General features: G+C 39.0%; 1 protein-coding gene across 4 annotated transcripts in view; it reads left to right on the top strand.

Annotated features, from left to right (window-relative positions):
• LOC109091118 (mediator of RNA polymerase II transcription subunit 13-like) overlaps nt 1–22,403 on the top strand; it is a 57,420-nt gene that overhangs the window by 14,426 nt on the left and 20,591 nt on the right. For all 4 annotated transcript variants that reach the window (XM_042715881.1, XM_042715887.1, XM_042715879.1 and 1 more), the window contains exon 2: nt 17,257–17,491. In XM_042715881.1, the coding sequence (XP_042571815.1) occupies nt 17,257–17,491 (235 nt within the window). The remainder of the gene's footprint in view (nt 1–17,256; nt 17,492–22,403) is intronic.

Below are 22,403 nucleotides of genomic sequence, written 5' to 3'. Positions count from 1 at the left end.
CTGGGGGCCCACTCAAATTGCGGGGCTCCAAGCAATTGCCTGCCCTATTGCTACGCCTCTGTGTGCCGGGGCTCAGCCCCGGATGGCCGTGGCCCAATTTAAACCCTGGGTGTAGATGTTAATAAAACACAATCTAATAGGTAGAAAATTCAGTTTATTGTTAGCTTCCGGTTTTTGCTGTATCCCTTCTAGTCACAACCAAACTCTTCTCTGTGTTCATTTTGTCCTTGGAGGTAAGATGTCCGTGAGTAAAAATATGAACACAGTAAAGAGCTGCTTTATAGTAGGAAATTAAGTTTTGCTTTTTTGACACTGGCACTGCTTTTCATGTTTAATACTGCTGCTTGCTTTTAAGGAATATATTGAATAAAGTGCCATGTAAATACATGTGACGTGACTTCATGGGGTGCTAATTTGCAGAGCTCTTGCAAACATACCCATGTTGCTATGAACAGATGCTTTATATAGAAAAAAAAAAAAATGTTGTTCTCTCCATTTTTTGTTGTGTTTATTTTGTTACTGAGAGGAAAGCGGGCAGCACATATTTACATATCAGGGGTGTGCAAGGTGTTCTGAAATGAGGAGGCAAAGTCCTTTTTTAAAAATCAATTCCTTTCCTTTCCCAGTCACGTTTTTGGTTAAATAAACATCACTTACACTACCAGAGAGGAAAAAACTATCTATTTTATATTTTTACATTAACAATTTAATCGATATTCTGTTTATCAAAGCCAAGTATGAATATCAAGTTAGTGTTTTTAAGTACTTTAGATTTATACCAAAATAATAACTCAAGGCAGAAACAATTTAAACAAAATATTTCATTTTTGAACTTATTTTCAGCTATCACTGAGGTATATAAACTGTTCATTCAGACTGATTCACTAACGCGCGAATGCAGCAGAGAGCAAACACAATAGCACCCCGAGCGTGATTTACACAAACCAATCACAATGGTTCCGCCCAGAAGAACGTACCGTAATGTACTGAGGTGGTGGCTGTTTTGTACTCACCCATAACTAAGACACTCAGAGTATACCTCACATAAGCTTGCGGAGAAGTTTTTGTTTCGGGGTAGAGTGAGACTTTATAAGCATCCACCTAAAAGGCGGGGGAATGTTCCGCCCGCGCGACCCCGTCATATTGCACGCAAGCAATCAAATAAATACACTCAGGCATTCACATTTGACGAGCTGTTCATCAGAAGTGGGCATGTGTTCTCGGGGATGTTCGCTAACAGTATATAGACAGAACCACCACACTTCACAACCCTAAAAAAACACCCACAATCTGTGGGAAGCTGCCTCCTTGTCATGAAGCAGCAGCAGAATACTTGCGTGGGAAGCTGCCTTTACTCTGAGAATAAAGCTGCTATGTGACAAGGTGTACAGTAAACAAGCTAAGAAACCCAGAACAATGTTTTCATAAGCTGTCGGACACAAAAGAATTATATCACAAATCTTCATAACACAAAGAGAAGACTGTAGTTTCAGTGCACTGTTTGCCATACTTGTCATATTTAAAGAACTCCAGCACTCCAGAGAACTGCACCCACTGGAGGGGAAAAAGCGTAATTGGGCGACAAGACCATTCATTCATAAGCAGTCACCACATTATTTTAAACCCATGTCAAATAGATGAGGTCCATAAGCAGGAAAGAGCCACAAGTCCCCACCTAGATCATTGTCGTGGTCCCCCAACCCTAACATTACTCTATGTGAATCTGAGAGGAGGAGATATATTAAGAAACTACATTTTATTGGTCTATATCAGTGCCCCTTTTCCTAAGAAATGATCTGAATGGCCCAACATGAAATACCCTGACATCTTCAACTATTTGTGTCCTAAACGTTTGTTTTTTGGGTGGGTATGTTTTGAGTCACTTGAGGGGATGGTGGGTCGACAGCTGTATGTGGGGAAATGTAGAGGAGCATGATTCTGGGCATTGGAAAAGCTGTTTCACCCTGTACACATTTTGTCCCAGAGCATAGCAGCTTTTAGGCATTGTTCTGTTTTTGCAACCAGACCCAGCCATAAGTAAGAAATGACAAGGTAGGAAGCTTCCAACCAGCTGGTAATAGAAAAAGTCAATGGAGATCTCCTGCATTGGATTGGTCTGCTTATTTTTAATTGTCATCTGCTCCAGTTGCTGGCTTGAAACACACTCACAGTTGCGCATCATGCTTCATTTTTGAGGAAACATCACTTTTTTTATGCACCACGATATGGAACCCGATCACAATACCACTGTTGATCGTTTCCGTTGTGATTCATACAAGATTTCTCATGTTCCTGGAAAGAGCTTATGGACTGCCGACACTTTGCTTAAATGGTTATTTTTCAGTCTTTTCTGGGACAGAACACCTCTTCAGTACAGGTGTTTGCTCAAATTTGATGAAAAATCTGTGCAGGATGGATGGCCTGAGTTGGTACAGGGACTGAGAGGCTTTACTGGTCCGAGAATGGTCTTTCCCTCTATTGCGAGATGATTTTCAGAAGGGCATAATCAAGTGTAGTTAAGTGCAGACCACGTGGCTAAAGTGGTGTGGTGGCCGGGACTTAGACTCACAGTTGAATGTTTCCTGGACAACCTGAAAAAAACCTCAAAAGGTAACTGTCACGTCTACCCACGTTGTCTTCCCTCGCAGTGCGACCACGGGCATGAGGTGTAGTTAATTGCAGAGCATCCAAACATCAGCACCCTGCTTGCATCTATTTCTTTTGTCACATCGCACCACTCGCGTCTGGTGTAGACATGTTGTTTTGATATGTGAATGAATGTGAAAACTTATACTTAATCTTATGGTGTAGACATGTTGTTTTGATATGTGAATGAATGTGAAAACTTATACTTAATCTTATAACTTACATGCTTGGAGCAGAACCATATCGCCCATTTATATTTCTACATGGCTCCCTGCAATACAACTCTGATTCTTCAATCGCGCCATCTAGTGGTCTCTTATTGATACATCCACAACTGCTACAACTGATAACGGAGCGCTCAAGCAGGTACTGCGAGTCATGTTGAGGTAATTAAAATGTATATATTTATATATAATATACAGTTATTTACTTACAGTAGTCTTTATCACCCTCAAAAATTTTTTTTTGCAAAATAATCTGCTGACTGTACACTATCCCTCAGTTTTGCCTCATCCCCCCAGTTTAGGAACCACTGCCTAAAACGATGAATGAAAAATAATTTTGTTTTGAGTATATCGGGGCCTTTACTCGTGACACAATTCAAGACTGACAGGTAATCATATATACACTTAATAGGATAATATCATAACAGATAGAGCAGCTTTCATGTTTGCATATAGTAATTTAACTAATGACAGATTATTGTTTGTGTCTTTGTATAAACATTATCAAAATTAATAATTTTCATTCTTATTGATTAATTCAGTAAACTTTAAAATAAATGTAAATGTTTAAAGATAATTATAATTAACACAGCCTTAGTTTCCTTACAGACATTTCATCTTGTGTTAGTTTCTAGTTTGATTATTAATTACTTTCAAATGAAGGCAGGAACTGTTATTTGAACGTCACAAAAAGTTAGATATGTTTTGGATGAAAATACAAGTGTTTTCATTGGCTCATGACCGTGAATGAAGGGTATGTACTGTAATGATGGTGAGACTGTGATTCACAGAGTGACAGCTGTGCATTTGTGTAGTTATCAGTAAGAAACTCTCTCTTCAATCAATATTGAAACTAGTGCACACGTTCCCACAAACACACTTTCACAGAATACTGACATAAAACAGTGCGCATGGAAACTCTTGCCACCAATAGGAAAACAAGACAGCAATGTCTAAAAAAGTGTTTGAGTTCCAAAAACATGTCCAGCTGCAGAGAGAGAGAGAGAGAGGAGTGTGGGAGCAGAGGAATCTGTTTTCGTTTTAGGAAAGTATTGTGTGTGTGCGCATTTCCTGAGTTCAAGCTTCAGCCCAGTTTCTGCCTTGCTCACTGCAGTCACCACTGAAAGTTTAAGTAAGAGGAACAGACACACCTCCTTCAGCTCATACAGACACAGACACAGTGCTTTGTGAGGTCATGACGTGATGATACACAATGAACTAGCGCAACCACCTAGTTATTGCTCTGTTACAGGACATGTGTGAGAGAGATATTACTACTGTTAAACTGTGTAGATGTTGGTTTGCATGAATCATATTTGCAGTGAAGCTGAATGATAACATGCTTTACAGCGCATATAAGCTATTAAACTATACAAATATTAAAAGAATAGTTCATCCAAAAATGAATATTTGCTGTTAATTAACTTATTCTATGATTGCCATCCTTGATGAAGGGGAGTTTTTTTCTCTCTTCAGTAAAACAGTAAAGAAGATTTATAGCTGAAACTGAGGTACATGGTGATTCATACACTTTAAGTCAGTGAGTACTGGCTCTTTGAGAGTCAGAAAAGCAACACAAAATTAATACCCATGGCTCCTGATGATATATTTGTCACACTCTGTGTAGAGCGGAATGAGGAGACGCAGAATACACAAAACAACCTTTAATGGAGTCCAGGATCAGAGTATAGCCAATACAGGAAACACACGTAGCAACAAGTAGACCCTACAAACAATAACTGAATGGACCAGGGCTTTTAAAGACAGGATAATTGGGGAAGAATGAGACACACCTGGGATCAAATTAACACAATCAATAGGAGACAAAAAACTGGGTCACAGGGAGCAAAAACACACACAGACAGGTCCATAACCCTAACAATATTGAGGTCTTATAATGTGAAATGGTCAGTCTGTGCAAGAAACTGAACATTATTTACAACATTTTTACCTGTAATCCAGAGCCTCAGGCAAATGTCCAAAGTAATGAAAAGTTTGCAAACAAATCATTATTTAGAACAACAGATTTTTATTTTTGAGTGAACGGTCCATTTAAATGTGTTTAAAAAGGTCAGTATGTTTCTTTATGAAGTCCTGGCTGGTGGAGATATATTAAACTTTCAGCCAGAGTTCACGTTTGATCAGGTCCACACTAGCTCCTTTGCTCAGTTTATACAGTAATCATCAAGGAGGGATTATTATTGGTGATTATTGGTTATTTTTCCCTCTCCAGCTAGGACAAGATGCACAAATTGATTTTAAACACCAATCATAGTTGTTTTTTAATCATTTTATTGTGGCATTATCATTTCAGGGAAAGAAAAAAGAATACAGGCAAAATTGAATTAGGGGATACTGCTCATGACTTGCAGGACAACAGACAGAGCTCAGGACTGTCCTGCACGGTCGCCCTATAGAGAACAGAAAGATGGAGCTGACAGTGACACCCGTGAGACCAGTGTCTGGCAGTGGGAATGTGGGATACTAGGAGACTTTGCTGCAGTGTTTGAGGAGTGTCTGTAGATGCGTGTTGTGTTCCTTCTTCACAGCGGTGTAGTGGTGCCTGAAGAAGTGGGTATACGCTTAATTTATGCCCCCAATTTTTTTAAAGCAAGCATAGTATTTCAGTCAAAGATTAGTTTATTTTAAACAAACATTAAATTATCATCATCATTCAAATAATGCAACAATATATTCAAAACAATGTTAAACAAATAACAATATTTAGTTAAATAAAATGAACAAAAATGTAAACATTTTTACAACATATCCATTAAAACCACAGTGATATACACTCTCAACTTATTTTTTTTTCTTTACAAAGATCAGTTGCACTTTAAAAAATAGACTGCACATACTACAAGACTATAATTTTTTATTTTTTTTTTATTGTATTGCACTTATGTAGAATGCCAGAGCCTCAACCTAAGCATTTTAATCTGCAGTTGTTACTGACATTGTACACATGATAAATAAACTTGAAACTTGAATTTGCAGAATTTCTTAATAAGTGCTCATATTTTTGACTCAAGGTTAGGTAAGTAATGCAACACTTGAAATAATATGAAATAACAAATAACTGATTTTGAACACAAGATTTATTGTCAGTGCAGGTTTTTAGACCTGTCAGCAGCCTGTCTTCCCCTGTACTACAGAATATTCCAGACAGACTTGCTCTCTGCAGGGGTTTTCACACTGCATTGTCTAGAATGCACAGAAGAGGCAGCATGGTGGCTCTTCAACCAGGTCTTTGTATACTTTCTGGGTTTAAACTTGCAAGTAGGGGGGTCCATTGATGTTAATCATCAAGTTTGATATCTTTGAAGACCAGAAGGCCAGCCCTTTTGTCTGTGCTTACATTGTTCATAAGGCTGAAGTTCCTCTTACACTCTGCTATGCTGATAGGGAATGTTGTCATACAGTTAATGAGTGGTTTTAGGTCACTGGGCTAACTGTTGGGCTCTTCCAGTAGGTCCCACATCCCATTCAGTGCTTGGTCTGTGCACAAGTTAAATTGCTTGCACAGTCGCTTAACTTGTTCTTCACCATGGTAGATGCTGGGGTTTGATGGCCATTTACTCTGATCAAGGATGCTGAGGTCCTTGATGGCCTCTTCTTCTAAATATAAGCAGTGCTCAAGATTCTTCACAAAACTTTGTAAGAACTGGCCTGGATTGATAGACTTGAGCTTTCTATTTCTTTTCAAGGCTATAGATCGATACACCCCACTTTCTTTTGCTTCTAAAGCCTCACCATATTTCTCACCTGGACTCTCTATAAATGTATGTTTCACTATGATTTCTCTGCTCTGAGAAGAGTTAAAGAACGAGGCTAAAGCTCATTTGACAGGACACTTAGTTCATGGAGTGTTTCATACATGAGCCCAAGGTCACAAAGAAATTCAGGACTTTGAACACAGCCAAATAAACCTCTGTACATTTGCTTCTCTTTGTTGGACCTCCTCTCATCTGAACAAGCATTATTAAAGTGCTGCACAAGAGCTCCCAGTGATGTCCAAACTGCATGAACAGTCCGAAAGCTACTGGCCACCCAGCGTACATCCAAGACTTTGCCAATCTGAAGAAGTTGTGATCCTACTGTAGCTGCAGCATCTTTAAGTTTTAAGTTTAAGTTTTGGGAATCTCGTGGTCAACCTGGTTGCTACTCCTGACTTTTTTCCTAACATGACATTGGCACCATCAGTCACAAATGTTACCCAGTTTTCAAGAAGCCATTCTTTTGTAAAGCCAGCATTCGATAAATAAGTGAGTAAACCCTCTACTATGCCATCTGCTCTCTGATTTTTAATTGAGGGCTTTCTCCTTCTTGATCTGATGCTTTAACTGAAATTGTCATGACATATTTGTGACTTAAGGAAGAGGCCTCCTCAATTAGGACTGCTAACTTACTCTATGATGCTATTATGCTATTGATGATTTTTTTTCTGCATTTCACTGGCAACATGTTTGAAAATTTGTGTTGCACTTTAACATGAATGAAGTAATGAGGCCATCTTTATACCATTCAATTCTTGCAGCTCAATGAGGCTCTCATGGTCAGAAAAGGGTCTGTTATTTTTGGCCAAATGGGAAGCTGTTTGAAACACAGCTTCGGTTTCCTTCATGTAGGACTCAGTCAGCCTCCACCACATTCTCAATGACAGCTTCTTTCTGTTGTTCTATCATCTTCACAGATAGAGTATGTGCCTTAGACAAAGCATGTTTCCTCACCTTTGTCAAGGCTGACAAACTTGTCTCTCTATTTCCCTGGCTAGACGCTTGAATTTCAAAGTTCATCCTGTCTCTCTCTGGAGAGATACAACTTGATGCTCCTTGATGATTCCAGTGGCTTTCACACTGCTACAGACCAGACAACCGGTGGAGCATAAACAAAAAATGTAACTACTATATTCATATTTGTATGAGTGTAGTGTCCATTTCTCCCACATACATACAAGCACACAAACACACGCTGTAAATTTCTTCTTGTCCACTTTTTTAGAAGCTGCCAAAACTACCAATCTACCTTAATTTACCAAACTTTTGGATTTTGTATTCTAACAAGGGGTTCTGGGATTTAAAATCTCCTTTTTTTAGCTGTCCACAGGTCTGGCCAGTCATTACTGGTGTCTTTAAAAAAAAAAGAAACACGAGTGATTGAATTATGGACTATAAATGTAACAATGGAAACCAAATCACCATAGCCTGAATATTACTGAATTTATTTAATTGACACAAGAATTTCAAACAGCCACATTATGTAACTGGAACCAACAGGTAGCTGTCGATGGAAGAATTCAGTTCATTGAGATGCATATTATATTTGAAAGCAAGCTCTTTTGTGGTGTGGGATGCATTTTCTTCAGGCACACATAAAAAAAAAAAAAAGAAATAATAATAAAACATAAAAATAAACACTTAACTTAAGTGTTCAGCTTCATCTTTCTCTTTTAATGATTAAATCATTCATTAAAACCAATTTGTTTTTTAAAATAATTCAAACTAAAAAAATAAATAAATAGATTGCTTCTATTTACAATTTTTCAGAACCTCTAGTAAATTATATGCCATTTTGTTTAGTTGTCTGTCCAGAATCGTGGTAGAATCGTGATCTATATTTGAAACAAAGAAATTGTGATTCTCAATAGAGCAAAAAAAAATCCTTCCTTTTTGCACCGTGGTGGTGCATCACCCCATCACCCTAATGAAGAAACTGCCCCTGGTTTGAGTTACTAATAATCACTTTTAAATGCATTATTTGCAGAAAATATGTGGAGAGTTTCTTTTTTATTTTTTTTTATTTTTTTTATATACAGTATGAGGAGAGTTCTATGCATAAAGACCCACTAGTCGCAGATCAACGTGCTACTTCTTTTCTCTCCGAAATGGTAGGAAGTTAAATGAAATGAAACGTGGAGGATATTAACTGTGACAAGATGATTGACAGACCAGTTTACAGTGACAGGGTGCGTGCAACTATGCGACAGAGTGGTCCATTAAAGATGCAATTGTATGACATAATTCTAGTATGTCCCAAAGCTTGCCTCATATACTACACAATCAAAGTGTGTACTTGTTCTTCACTAAATAAGTACATACTTTAAGAGCATAATATGTAGGCACATTGGGACACAGCAGGGCACTTGCTTCTTTGTCCCTGTCCCAAATGGAACACATCATTTGCACTTTCGGTCTTGCGGACTTACAATGGACACCGCGAGACCATAGGGTGTCCCATTCATCCTTTTAGCTCTTAGAAGGGTGCTCATGAGCTCTCCCTTTGTGGCCACTTTGCGCCTTCGATGCACACTTCTGCTGAGCCCGCACTGTGGTGAGCTGTTGTATGCTTTATGCTGTTGTAATTTTTCAGTGGCATTCATGCTACATTTCAGCTTCATTAAACTGTAAGATGTAAATACATGTAAACACCACTTCAGCTGCTTCTGTTTCTTCTGCAGTGGAAAGATACTGATTTCATTTGATTGTTAACAGCCCTATAGTGTCTTTTTATTATATCAAGTGAAATTATTAATGAAGTGTAAGAATTTGATATGAAAGATGACATATTCATTTAATAAGGTTGGGGGAAATGTCCTTTTAAATAGGCAAAAAAAAAAAACCCTTTTTAAATCAATTTATATAATTTTTAGTATACAGTAACTTTAGTCATATAACACGTAATTTCCCAACAACAAAATTGTGGCCCAGTAAAAAATGGTGGAAAAATTTCGGAAAACCACTAGCCACAGTTGCTGGTGAGCAAAAAAGTTAATGTCATGCCCTGTATACAATGAATATTTGTATTATTGCAGTTAAAAATGTGGTGTTTAACTGGAGTAGTGTGGTGGGGGTGCTAGAAACCAGAAAGTTTGGGAACCACTGATTTAGACTAATGCAGAACACTACTGAATGATGCACATCAGAGGGCATAAGCAATGCTGATTGGTAAAGAAGTGGGTACACGCCATATAGAGTACCTGCGTATACCCTGCCTGCACTACACCGCTGCTTCTTCAATGTGAATTTTTTTTATCTGTTTTCTGATCCAGCATGTGAAAATTGACTGATCACTCAGTGAAGTACCGGGACACACTTCTCAGCAACACATGTGATCTGAGGATCATTCATGACTGAAGCATAAACATGCACTCAACCATCTGATAGAGGATTCAGCACATCACTGTCATCACTAGTGAACCATTGACTTCTAACAACACTAATTAAGTGAATGACCTCTAATGTGAGAAGCAGCTCTGGATTTTATGAGTGTTTTAATGGCTGAAGCACTGCAGATGATCAGCTTCATCGAGCTTCATCAGTGCTACGTCTGCAGGCTGATATTCGTGAGCGCTGGTGGTTTGAGTGTGAAATATGTAAGCCCTGCAGTGCCAGCTGTGTGCTATTCTTAGCCTCTGGTGTTCCTGCGTGCGGAGACACACCAGGGAATAGCAAAGAAGAATTGGCAGAAATGCAGGCCGACTGGCAGCCCGTGCTGCCCCCGCTGCCACGCATGCTGGACTTAAAGGATGGTGACGGTCCTACAGCCGTCTGCTCCGCCCCAAGGTTATATTGATGTTTCCAGCAGTGCTGCTGAATGCAGCCGTCTGTTACGTCCGGACTGCAGTACAGTCACAGCATCTAGTGTTTATTTATAGGTGTTACAAAGTTCAAGCAGTTAGGGATGAGGACTTGATATGAAGATAAGCGTTGAAGAAGAAGAAGCCACTGTGTGAGGCTTGTTGCATTAACTGAAACTGCAAATTCAACAGTGCAACTGTTGTCCTGCGTTCTTATTTTGGATGTGCAATTAAATCAGGTTGTACTTTATGAATCAATCCCACACCCATTTGGCAAGCAAATAAGTGCGTGGTAGAATATAAAAGGTTGTGACCTGTTCAGGGTGCAGTGCTCAGTTCCATGATCGCTGCTGTTAGCTTTGACTGAGGAACTTTGTGAGTTTGTTGGTGTCACTATCCAGCAAATTTGTCAAAGTGTTATTAATTAATTACATTAGACACAATTTTATGATACATTTGTATTGAATCATAAAACAAAGAATCCAGGAAAAAATCTAATGGAAAACAGAATTTAGAGAAAAATAAAAAAGATTCCATGAGGACCTAAATTAAAGGGTAATCTGCGGAGTTTAATTGTGAACAAAAACAATTATCTTTACATTCATTCTCAAGGTCTAACAAACTTGTGAAAAGCATTTCCTTCCTCATTCATTGTAAATGCATGTTGTGATAAATATCGGTATCATATGATTTGGAAAAAAAATATTGTGATTACATGTTTGGCCATGTTGAGCAGCCCTGATGTTGACTGCTGATATTTTCTTCAGCTGCTGCTCATTTTGCATGCAGGGATGTTACATGTATGGTGATCCTCACAACAGTGCTGTAATGATATGCATTCTGCTGTGGATTATTACACTACTGTGACCTAAGAATCATGTAACTGGTCTGTTTTCCCAAACTTAGATTTCAGCTCAACAACTCGACAGAGTATGGCTTTATCAACTGCAAGGTCACGGGTTCGTTTCCAAAGGAATGCATGACTGTGGAGCTCTGGATGACTGTGCCGGTGAAGCTCAGTATTTATGTGCAGTTTCTGCCCTTTTCATTGATGTTGTTTGTCATCCAGTGTGAATCTGTGTGAATGACTTACTCATTGACTTACGTCTTGTACTACAATTTAGATTTAAGTCTTGCTCTTAACACTAATGTCATCCTAACTCATTCAGCTTGAATAATCAGCTGCGTCTGTTTGGGCAGACAGATAGTTATGAGTAGATAAACAGGAGTGCTGAAGATCTGAGCGGGTGATCTTTGAACCCTTTGCTCTTGAAGGGCAGGCTGATCCGGCGATATGATCCTGTCTGACAGAACCGTGCCGTCAGCTGTGTGGCGACAAATCAAGACTCTGTTCACGTTTTCCAGTGAAGATATGCTTGTGGAGGATGTGAAACCTTGAGCTGGTGCGAATTACATCCCTTTTGTCATGTGCAGTCAATAGAAAAGCCCCGTGAATGGCTGGCAACAGCATTGCTCTGCTGTAACCCTGGAGACAGAATCCTGAAAATGGAATAAGTTGCTGAAGTCCTACAGATGTTGTATGTTGCCTAGCAACTGTTTCGACTTCCCTCTCTTTCTCGCTCCCGTCTCTCCGTGCCTGTCAGAGTTAATTAAGTCACACAGGAGACGAGCTGGTAAAGGAGGCTTTGGTTTATTTATCTGCCTGTTAATAATTTAGCGTAAACAGGGACAGCGGTTTAGGTTGCGCTGCCGTGTTGAAGTGAATCTGCCTCGTGGCCTTTGTTTGCCAGCGAAGCGGCTTCAGTCAGCTTTGTTCATTGTTCATAACTACAGTCAGGCATGTTTGCCTGCTGCGACGGCCCTTGACAGGAGAGATGTCGCTGCTCGACGCGTCGTTCTGTAGCGAGAGGCTCCTGGCTGATTGGCAGGTCCATCCGTCACTCCGCCCCACGGGACGACGCCTGCTTTAATTAGGTCGCTTTTCTTCTCCGCACTCCTGGGGCTGATGTCTGTGACGGAACGGGTGCAGCGGCACCTTCTGCTGTTGTGTGGCCTGGTAAAGGTGGCAGCAGAATGAAAGCGCCTGTTTAGAGGTCTGAGGCCATCCTGTGCTCCTCTCAAACTCGAGCGAGTCCAAAACAAGAAACGACACAGTGATTGGCTTCATCTAATTCCAGTGGGTTAATTGAAGGGGTCGGACTGTTGGCTCATTATCAGTTCTACGGTTCTCCTACTGGATCTGGTGTCTCTGTGAGTTCTGTTATTGATGTCCTTTGTGGAAGGCATGGAGATGCTTTTATTACTGTGATCATTTAAGAGGAGCAATAAAAACGCCTCAGATGATGCTGTTGAGTCTCCAGTGCCGATCAGAACACGTCTAATGTTTCATGAACACTATATTTTGTGTCGACAGACCCTACAGGCCTCCTTTTGTCATTGATCCCCTCTTTCTGATGTCAGAGAACAAACACTGAATAAGTATGGAGCCCGCATATGACATGGAAGAAAAATAGATTTAAGTAAAACAAGTTTGTATGACTAAATCGTGGGGATCAATTCTGATTCATGGCCATGATATCTTTTTTTTTTTTTTTTTTTTTTTTTTTTTTTTTTTAATGCCTGTACAGGCTTATTAGCATTGTTATATGTACAAAGTCAAGCCAAATCTCCTTTATTTCTATAGCGCTTTATACAATACAGATAGTTTTAAAGCAGTTTCACAGTAATAAACAGGAAAATAACACTGTTAATGTTGTAAAATTCATTATTTAGGAAATTAATTTGGTTTCAGCTGTAAAGCAGCCCTACAGCAGACAGTAGAGTAATTATTAAGATCAGTTCAGTTTATTTCTTATAGTGTCAGTGCTGTCAAACGTTAATATGACTGAATATTAAGTGTCTTTTGAACCCTAACTAATCAAGCCAAAGGCGACAGTGGCAAAGAACCCAAATTCCACCAGGTGACTCTACTTATAATGCTAAGAAAACACTGTAATATCTTGCATATGTTCATCAGTAGCTTCCTTTGTTTCTGTCCCTGAAAAAAATTAATCTGGAGACCTGTCACAGGACGGTGACCCTTGAGGTCCAGACCCTGGTCTACAGTCTCAGATTCAGACTCTCTGTTGGAGTGCTTGTAGAGTTTATGGAAGTGTTTGCTGACCAGATGTGGTAGTAGAAGAAGCTCTGGATGACTGTGCCGGTGAAGCTCAGTGTTTATGTGCAGTTTCTGCCCTTTTCATTGATGTTTCTGCAGTAGGTTTGTCATCCAGTGTGAATCTGTGTGAATGACTTACTCATTGACTTACGTCTTGTACTACAATTTAGATTTAAGTCTTGCTCTTAACACTAATGTCATCCTAACTCATTCAGCTTGAATAATCAGCTGCTTTATAGTATGTTTATAGCATGTTTGTGGATGTTTAAGGAGTTAAGAGCTTCACATGGTACATTAGCAAATACTTGCAGGAACGCTTTTGCAGGAGAATAGACTGACATCAGCATTATTTCCTGATTCTGTGAACACTTCAAACCATGGACATGAGTGGAGATGACAGCAGATCTGCAACTGTGACCCAGGATGGCCTGAGGTCACTGTGTGTGCGCGCGTGTGTGTGTGTGAGAGAGAGAGAGATTGTGTGTGTGTGTGTGTGTGTGTGTGTGTGTGTGTGTGTTTCAGGAGTCCAGTGGATCAGAGCTGCTGTCATCAGGAACTCTTTCTCGTTTCAGATGATGTTTGTTTTGACACTCGTCTAGTTTTTTGCTTAAGGTCTGTCGATGCAACAGCATTTCTGGGTCATTCTCAGGAAACAATTCTACAATTGCAATTCTGCAATCTGTGCAGCAACATCTCAGTAATGTTTAACCTTTGTATCATTTCATGTGGAGAGGTTACAGCTGAACTGTTCAGTTTATTGTGATCAGTATAATTTGAGTAAACACCGGCAGAGTCACCATGTTTTATTGCATAGCCAGAGCTTTGATTAAACAGCCGATGATCACACCGCTGCTTGTTCTGATGACCTGACCAACATCTATAGCAACTAACAAGATTTTTACCTGCTGCTTAGAGGCACTGTTATCTGAAATAGTTATTACCACAACAATAGACCAGAGTGAAAAAGAAATCATTTAAATAATGACACAGCAGGAAATTTGTACAACAACACTGGAAAACAGCACACATGTATTAACAAATAGTGTGATCTGTCCGTTAAAATATGTAAAAAAGTTCGTAAGTGTTGCTTCTCAATATGTTTCAAAATAGATTTTTTAAAAACATGTATTTTTAATTCAAGTTTTAGTAGCAGATTTATTTTGTTGTTTATTTTTATAAGTTATCATTTTTTTAAATGTCTATATAGTTTTTATTTTAACAACACTTTTTATAAGTTATCATTTTTTTAAATGTCTATATAGTTTTTATTTTAGTTTTAGATATTTTAGTACATCGAATTAAACTAAATGAAAGTGATTATTTTGAAGTTGTTGTTTTTTTTGATTTAGTAAACTATAACAACCCTGGTGCACATATCTCAGAAAACAGTGCAGAACAATTCTTCTTGTGGTAATCTACTTTACTTGTTAGTAAACTCAGGCACTAGTTCTCCTCAGAAGCTCTTGCTGTATCAACCCAGTACCTTGTAAATTCATCTTTGTTTCCAGGTGAACTGATAAAATCCTTATATTGCATTTTGGAAGTTACACTTAGAAGTTTCATAAAACCAGCCAAACAGATTAGACTGATTTACATAGAGAAAGTTTTATGTGACGTGAGTGACATACAGCCAAGTATGGAGACCCATACTCAGAATTCGTGTTCTGCATTTAACCCATCCAAAGTGCACACACACACACACCGTGAACACACACCCGGAGCAGTGGGCAGCCATTTATGCTGCGGCGCCCGGGGAGCAGTTGGGGGTTCAGTATCTTGCTCAAGGGCACCTCAGTCGTGGTATTGCCGGCCCGAGACTCAAACCCACAACCTTAGGGTTAGGAGTCAAACTCTCTAACCATTAGGCCTTGACTTCCCCTGTGCAGTTTGTCTCAGATGCTGAGAGAAGGGACTGTGGAGCATCTGAGATGAATAAATCACACATCATCATCTAAAAAATATTAACCCATGGGCCAGTCCCTTTCTAGAGAGGTTTTGAGTCAATCCTGTAACATTGCAGGGCGTTTGAGTGCCAAAAATGACCTCAGCTAGCAGATATCATCAAACTCCACCACATTACTTACAGTCAGTATTCTCATGCTTAATGAGGCCAGTGAAATACTGTAGCATGTGATAAAAAATGTTACTGAATATGTCACCATCATAAATACTGTGAATATCAAACCATTATTTTTAAAGGGTAAATGCCGAAGCATAACAAGATTGTATAGAAAGTGCAGGACAGGACAAATTCTTTTGTGACAGAGTGATACTTTAATTTGAATCTAAGTAAAAAGAGGTGACTGTGCTGGTAATGAATGCACACACGTGTATTTGCTTTCTGGAGAATTTCATGTTCATGTTCTTCAGATATCAGCTGTGAGATCTGCTGAATCAGTGATGCGGATGATTGTTTCGGCTACTCATAAAGCTTCTCACTTCTCTTAATTAAGAAAGAATTCTAGCTCAGTTCCTCTGTGTGCAGATCCATGTGTTTCCAGCCTGTCCGATCAGCTGAAGCTCGTCAGGTCTGATGTGATGCAGGAGCAGTTTCACACGCTTCTCTCAGATCTGATCCTTCACTCAAACCACACGCTGAAGATGTCAAACACTGATTGAGAGGATTTCTCTCACCGCTGTCTCTCTCAACTCAACACGCTGATCATTGTAGTTAAAGTGAACAGAACGACACAGCTGATAGAGTTAACATTTGTCTACAACAATTTAGTGAGAGTGACATGACATACAACCAAGTATGGTGACCCATACTCAGAATTGATGCTTGCATTTAACCCATCCAAAGTGCACACACACACAGCAGTGAACACACACCCGGAGCAGTGGGCTGCCATTTATGCTGCGGCGCCCAGGGAGCATTTGGGGGTTTAGTGCCTTGCTCAAGGGCAACTCAGTCGTGGTATTGCCGCCCCGAGACTCGAACCCACAACCTTAGGGATAGGAGTCAAACTCTCTAACCACAAGGCCACAACTCCCCCAATATTTGAACCCAGGATCTCCTGTTTACGAGACAGGCGCTTTAACCAACTAAGCCACAGCTCCAACCTGCTTTACCTGTTTATTTGAATATTTGTTATCCATTCTCATTAAAATTTGTCTTTGGCCCCCAAAGGTGGAATATCACACACTTTCAGCTTATTCATAACACATAATACGCATAATACACACATCATAAAGAAAAACATTGATCAGCAATTGTTTATTAAACCAGTTGATAGTGTAAGAAAAGGGGGAATATTTTTTTTTTCAATGAATTAACAGATTATAATGCAGCATTCATTATTAAGACTATTTCACTGATGTTCCTCACTAAATGTCTGTACACATGTGCTGTTTCAGACAGTGATGTTTGCAGTGACCCAGTGACTATTAATCTCCAGAGATAATGGCCATATAAACAGGATAATTACACACAGATAATGCAGCATTGTCAGATACATATAGAGCTGCTCTTTATCGTGTATCATTTACTTATCAAACGCTGTTCATTACAGTGATATCACATTATAAATGGCACGTACAGATCCAGGTGTTGTGAATGAAAGATTACATGATAATCATATTTCTAGATGACTCTGGGTTCATTGTTTAATTAGATAAACTGACTACATTCACGTGTCTCAGCGTGTAGGTGATTGGTCATTGTTTGATGTGTTAATTGTTCTCCTGTGCAGGCAGAGCTGACGGGCATTAAATGGCGCTGCTACAGTGCTGGCGGTCTGGGGTACGGGCCAGGCATTTCGGCTCCAGCACAGGACGACCCTGTCCTGCGCAGCTTCATGCAGTGCGTTCGTGCAAACCTGCTGTGTGTGTGGCGACGCAAGATCAAACCGGATGCCAAAGAGCTCTGGATCTTCTGGTGGGGTGAAGAACCAAACCTGACTGACATCATCCACCGTGAGCTGGAGGGTAAGACTGACTAACTGATGCTAAACAGCAACCACAAATAATTTCATAATTACTTTTATTGTCTTTGAAATATGGTTAAAGTACTGCTGAATGTACTAATGGCATTTATAGTAAACTAAAAAAACTTAATTGTTTTTTTTTTTTTTTTTAGTTTTTTACCTTCATTTATATAGCACTTTATACAATACAGATTGTGTCAAAGCAGCTTCACAGTGTTAAACAGGAAAACAGTAATTCAAGGATGCAAATAGAATTCATTTATGCTGTAAAGCCTTTCTAAAAATAGGACAATAGTCAATTTATCAGTTGAAGTCAGTTCATTTTTGATTCATTTCGTTCAATAACTGTGTCTTAGTACATTTAAAATATATTAACTTTACACTACATGTGCTTTATGTAGTACAGTATGTTAGTCAACACATCAAAATAAGTGTGTTTCTTTAAAAAAATGATCAAAACAATGATTTAAAGTTATTATGTGTTAATAACTATTATGTGTACTTTCAAGTAAACTTTTAGTTTGACAGTATTACAAAGTGCATGTTTTAAAAGTGTGAACAGTCATGTAAATGTTGATCTTTAATGACCTTTTATTTTATTAAAGGGGTCATCGGATGCTACATGCACTTTTACAAGTTGTTTGAACTGAAATGTGTGTTGGCAGTGTGTGTACACAACCACACTAAAATGATAAAAATCCACCCGGTGTTTTTTTTTATTTAATCGCTCAGCCGATTTCAAATCGAGCCGGTCTGTGTGATGCCATAAAAACAGGCCCCTCCCATGATAGTTTGATTGACAGTGGCATTACAGCACAGACAGGACTGGCATCTTACCTTAGACCCGTCCTGAGTGAGCTTACATAAATACACAATTGTCTGAACAAGAAAGAAAATACAAACAATAAAAACAACTAAGCGACTGAAGTGTTCTGTTGTTGGATGTAATAATGAACAAAGCAGTCATCATGACATTTACTCCCAGCATCTGAGCCGCTGAAAACACAGTGGATTACGTTTGTTTTTGAAGAGAATGCGCAAATCATTTGTGATCCAGCTTCACCTACAGAAGAATTGTGTAAGGTTTTTTTTTAATGAATCTTTGAAAATCGCCTTTTCTAATAATGTGCTGATTAGCAAGTAATCTCCCTCAGAGAGCGGCTCGGAAGAGAGGGGTGGGGTCAGCAGAGCTCATTAACATTCAAAGGAAAATGCTACAAAACTGCGTTCTCTGAAAAGAGCTTTTTTTTTTACAGGGTAAAAAATGAGAAATTTTAACCAAACTTTGTTAAGAGCAGTCGTGTTGTGAACAGCGTGTTGAGCGCTGAACGCACTGCTGTGTGACAAAGAAACTCCTCTTTGTATATATATATATATATCGTGTATATATATATATATATATATATGTTATAGCGCTGAACGCATACATGCTGTGTGACATAAGATATTATATATATATATATATATATATATCTGTATATATATATATATATATATATATATCTCTATATATATATATATGCCGTATGTATGAATATATATATGTATATATATTTTGTATTATTCTCCTCAGGATATATATATATATATATGATATATATCAGCATATATATATATATATATATATCTCTATTAGTACTTTATTTATTTTGTTTTATAGGTGCAGTTAAATCGTCTCTGTTCCTTTTCGTTGCTCTCTCACAAAGAAACTCCTGTGAACAGCGTGTTAAGCGCTGAACGCACTGCTGTGTGACAAAGAAACTCCTCAAACTCCTCTTTGCTTCTCAGCATCCCTTCCCTTTCCTCTCTCTCTCCTATGCATCCACTAAAAAACCACCCATTTAAACATAACAATAAACCTTCCCCTCCCCCACTAACCACCCACAAAAAATATTTTCAGCAAGCATAATCATAAATGATTGATGGACAAAATATCTATCTATAAAAACACTCTCTTTCATAACAAAATATCCCATATTAAAAGATCCGTGAGCGAATACTGTACAAGAGCTGCTGTGAGAATGAGGCGGTTTGAGAGCCACACATGTCAGAAAATAAGGTTGTCAGTCCCAAACTCAGAGTTTTGAGTTGAATTATTATATTGTGATGTATACTGTTACTGTGATATAATGACTGGAGTGGTGGTGATTTGAGTGACAGTTGATGACGTGTGTTCACCCATAATCAAAAACTAAACAAAATCATCCACAAAAAAAAAACATCCTGTTTATGCCTCAGTGCACCTGAATGGAAGGAATGAATGAATGAGTCGAGAGCAGTGTTAAAGCGTCATCATCTGAGTCATGAACAAGGAAGCAACGCATCACTGTTTGCTGGAGTGGACTTTTTTTTTTTTTTTTGCACAGGAAACCAGGTGACTCACACTACTTCCTTAAACAGCAGAAACACACTCAAGTTCAGTTGATGAAAATAGAGACAGTGAGAGATGACGACGACTGCAGTGAAGATCCTGAATGCTAACTGGCTTCTTTTCCTCTCATACAGTATTATCATAAAGTGGAGCAGTGGCCTCTGATTGGTTCATTGTGTGTTTCAGTCCTGCTTAAACACGACATATTAAAGGAATAGTTCACCCAAAAATGGTTCTTCTGCAGTGAATGGGTGCCGTCAGAATGAGAGTCAAGCACCGTTTACAAGTCAAAACAGTTCTAAACAATTATGTGGAATTATTTACACATAATATACAAAAGTTTAAATACCTTAAAAATGGACAAATTTCTAAGTTGAGTTGATTAAACATAATTATCCTGGAAGCACTTCAACAGAAATAAACATCACACTATGGCATTTTTATTTTTAAATCAGAGTGGATTATTAGTATCATGTAAACGCAACTGGAGTTCGATCTGGAGCTTGAGAGAATACAGGCATCATGAAGGGAACAGATTCTTCTTGCTTGTTTCCCTTTCCATAAATCATAGCAGGTGGCCTGAATGAAGAGCTGCTGATGATTGGCTGATTAGAGTCAGTGCAGTTTGATTCCTGATGTTGTTCCTGATGCATTTGTCTCTGTTCTTCATACACAGTCAGTCAGTGAGTGTTTATGACAGCAGAAACCAGTGATTGGCATGTGAGTGTGTGTGATTGTGGAGTTTTTAAGGGGATGAACATGAGATGATCTGATGCGGATGGATCATGATGTCGAGCAGAGAGAGAGAGTGACAGAGTTTCGGAAAAATGACACACACATGCAAAAGTGAAACAACAGTTTGAGACGTGTGAATGAGTTTCTGGAGTTTTGTGAAAGCTGGAGGATTGTGTGTCGGTTTACTTTTTTTTACCTGGAAACACATGCTCCAGACTTGATTTTATTTTTGAATGTGCTGTCAGACTGAGTTCATGTGGTCATACAGCTCCAAAAGCATTTACATTCCTTTCACTGAAGACTGAATTACACAGACCAGCCTGCATGTGCTGTGGATGGAGAGCAAACATTACATGAATGTTTATTATGACATTTTATTTTACTGCTGTCAATGGCACATTAGAAGAACTCTGGAAACATTCCTGTACTGTGTGATAACAGAGACAGATGGACAAACAGAAAGACACACACACACACACACACACACACACACACATGCACTGACATAAGGACAGACACACACACACACACACACACACACACATGCACTGACATAAGGACAGACAGACACACGCACACACACACACACACACACACACACACATGTGCGAGTCTGTCAGATGTCTCGCTCGTGTTTTCATACTTGATTCATCTAAAAAAAAAAAAAAAAGCCTAAAATAAACCTAAATAAGCCAAAATACTGTATTTTGGAAAGCACTAAAATATCCCAACCCATGACTGCCTATATTAATGAGCCACTTTATAGGGGAAAAAACAAGCCTGAACAAATGAAGATGGCAAGACTAAAAGTGTTTGGCTGCTTTATAAACAAACAAAATCTATCAATGGTGGATTAGTAAAAAAAACAAAATGCTGGCATCAAGGTTCTTGTTCTCAGCAGCAAGAGATCAAAACGTTGTTGTGGTTACCACTGTGTCAGTCATCAATTTCATTAGTTATGTGTGAACCATACACACATTTGTCCCGCATTCAGATGCTTTCAGTGCGTGGCCTCTGCTTCTCGGTATATTGATCAGACGGACTGAAGACATGCTGGCATCGGCTGCATGACTCAATAGCAGCTTTGTGTGCAGCGGCACCACCAGCACGACTCCCACTAGTGGCCAGACTGAGGCACTGCAGCACATGCAGTGGCGACCCAGATAAAGAGAGAGAGAGAGAGAGAGTTGAGCAGCGAGCGAGCGAGCGAGCGAGCGAGAGAGAGCGTCACAGCCTGAAATAAACACGTGTGAACTCACTCAAGATCTGCTGGCCAGTTGCTGAAGCATGTGAGATCATACCAGAGAGGAAGTAATAACAGCTTGAATGAGTGCTGCAGATTCAAGCTTTGTATTTCGGGACTAAAGTCTCTTACCACTTAAAAAAAACAAAAAAAAAAAAACAATCATCTGAGACCTCATGTGCTTACAGTTACATACTGTATTTCATGTCATGTCCATGTAAAGCCACACAGTGATGCCCCCAAATTTTGCCTATTTGACTGAAATATACTATGACAAATTTAATTTATCAGCTGAGAATACAACACCCTGAAAACATGCCGGATTCAGTTACCCCCAAATCTAATAAGTAAAATTACAACCAAAATTGATTTCCAACTGAATAAAACATTAAAATATTGGTTTCATTGTTTCTGTAAAATATTAATTCCAGTGCATCGTGTCTGTGTGTCGCAGACAGCAGAAAGACTGTAAATGCACATCACGTCAAGAACATGTCAGTAGATGTTCAGCACCGCGGCACTCCAATCATTCACACGCTTTACAGATCAAATCATAAATCATAG

The sequence above is a fragment of the Cyprinus carpio genome, chromosome A3 (assembly GCF_018340385.1).
Source record: "Cyprinus carpio isolate SPL01 chromosome A3, ASM1834038v1, whole genome shotgun sequence".
Lineage (NCBI taxonomy): Eukaryota > Metazoa > Chordata > Actinopteri > Cypriniformes > Cyprinidae > Cyprinus > Cyprinus carpio.
The sequence above is the reverse complement of the archived record's forward strand: the minus strand, read 5'-3'. Positions and strand labels throughout refer to the sequence as shown.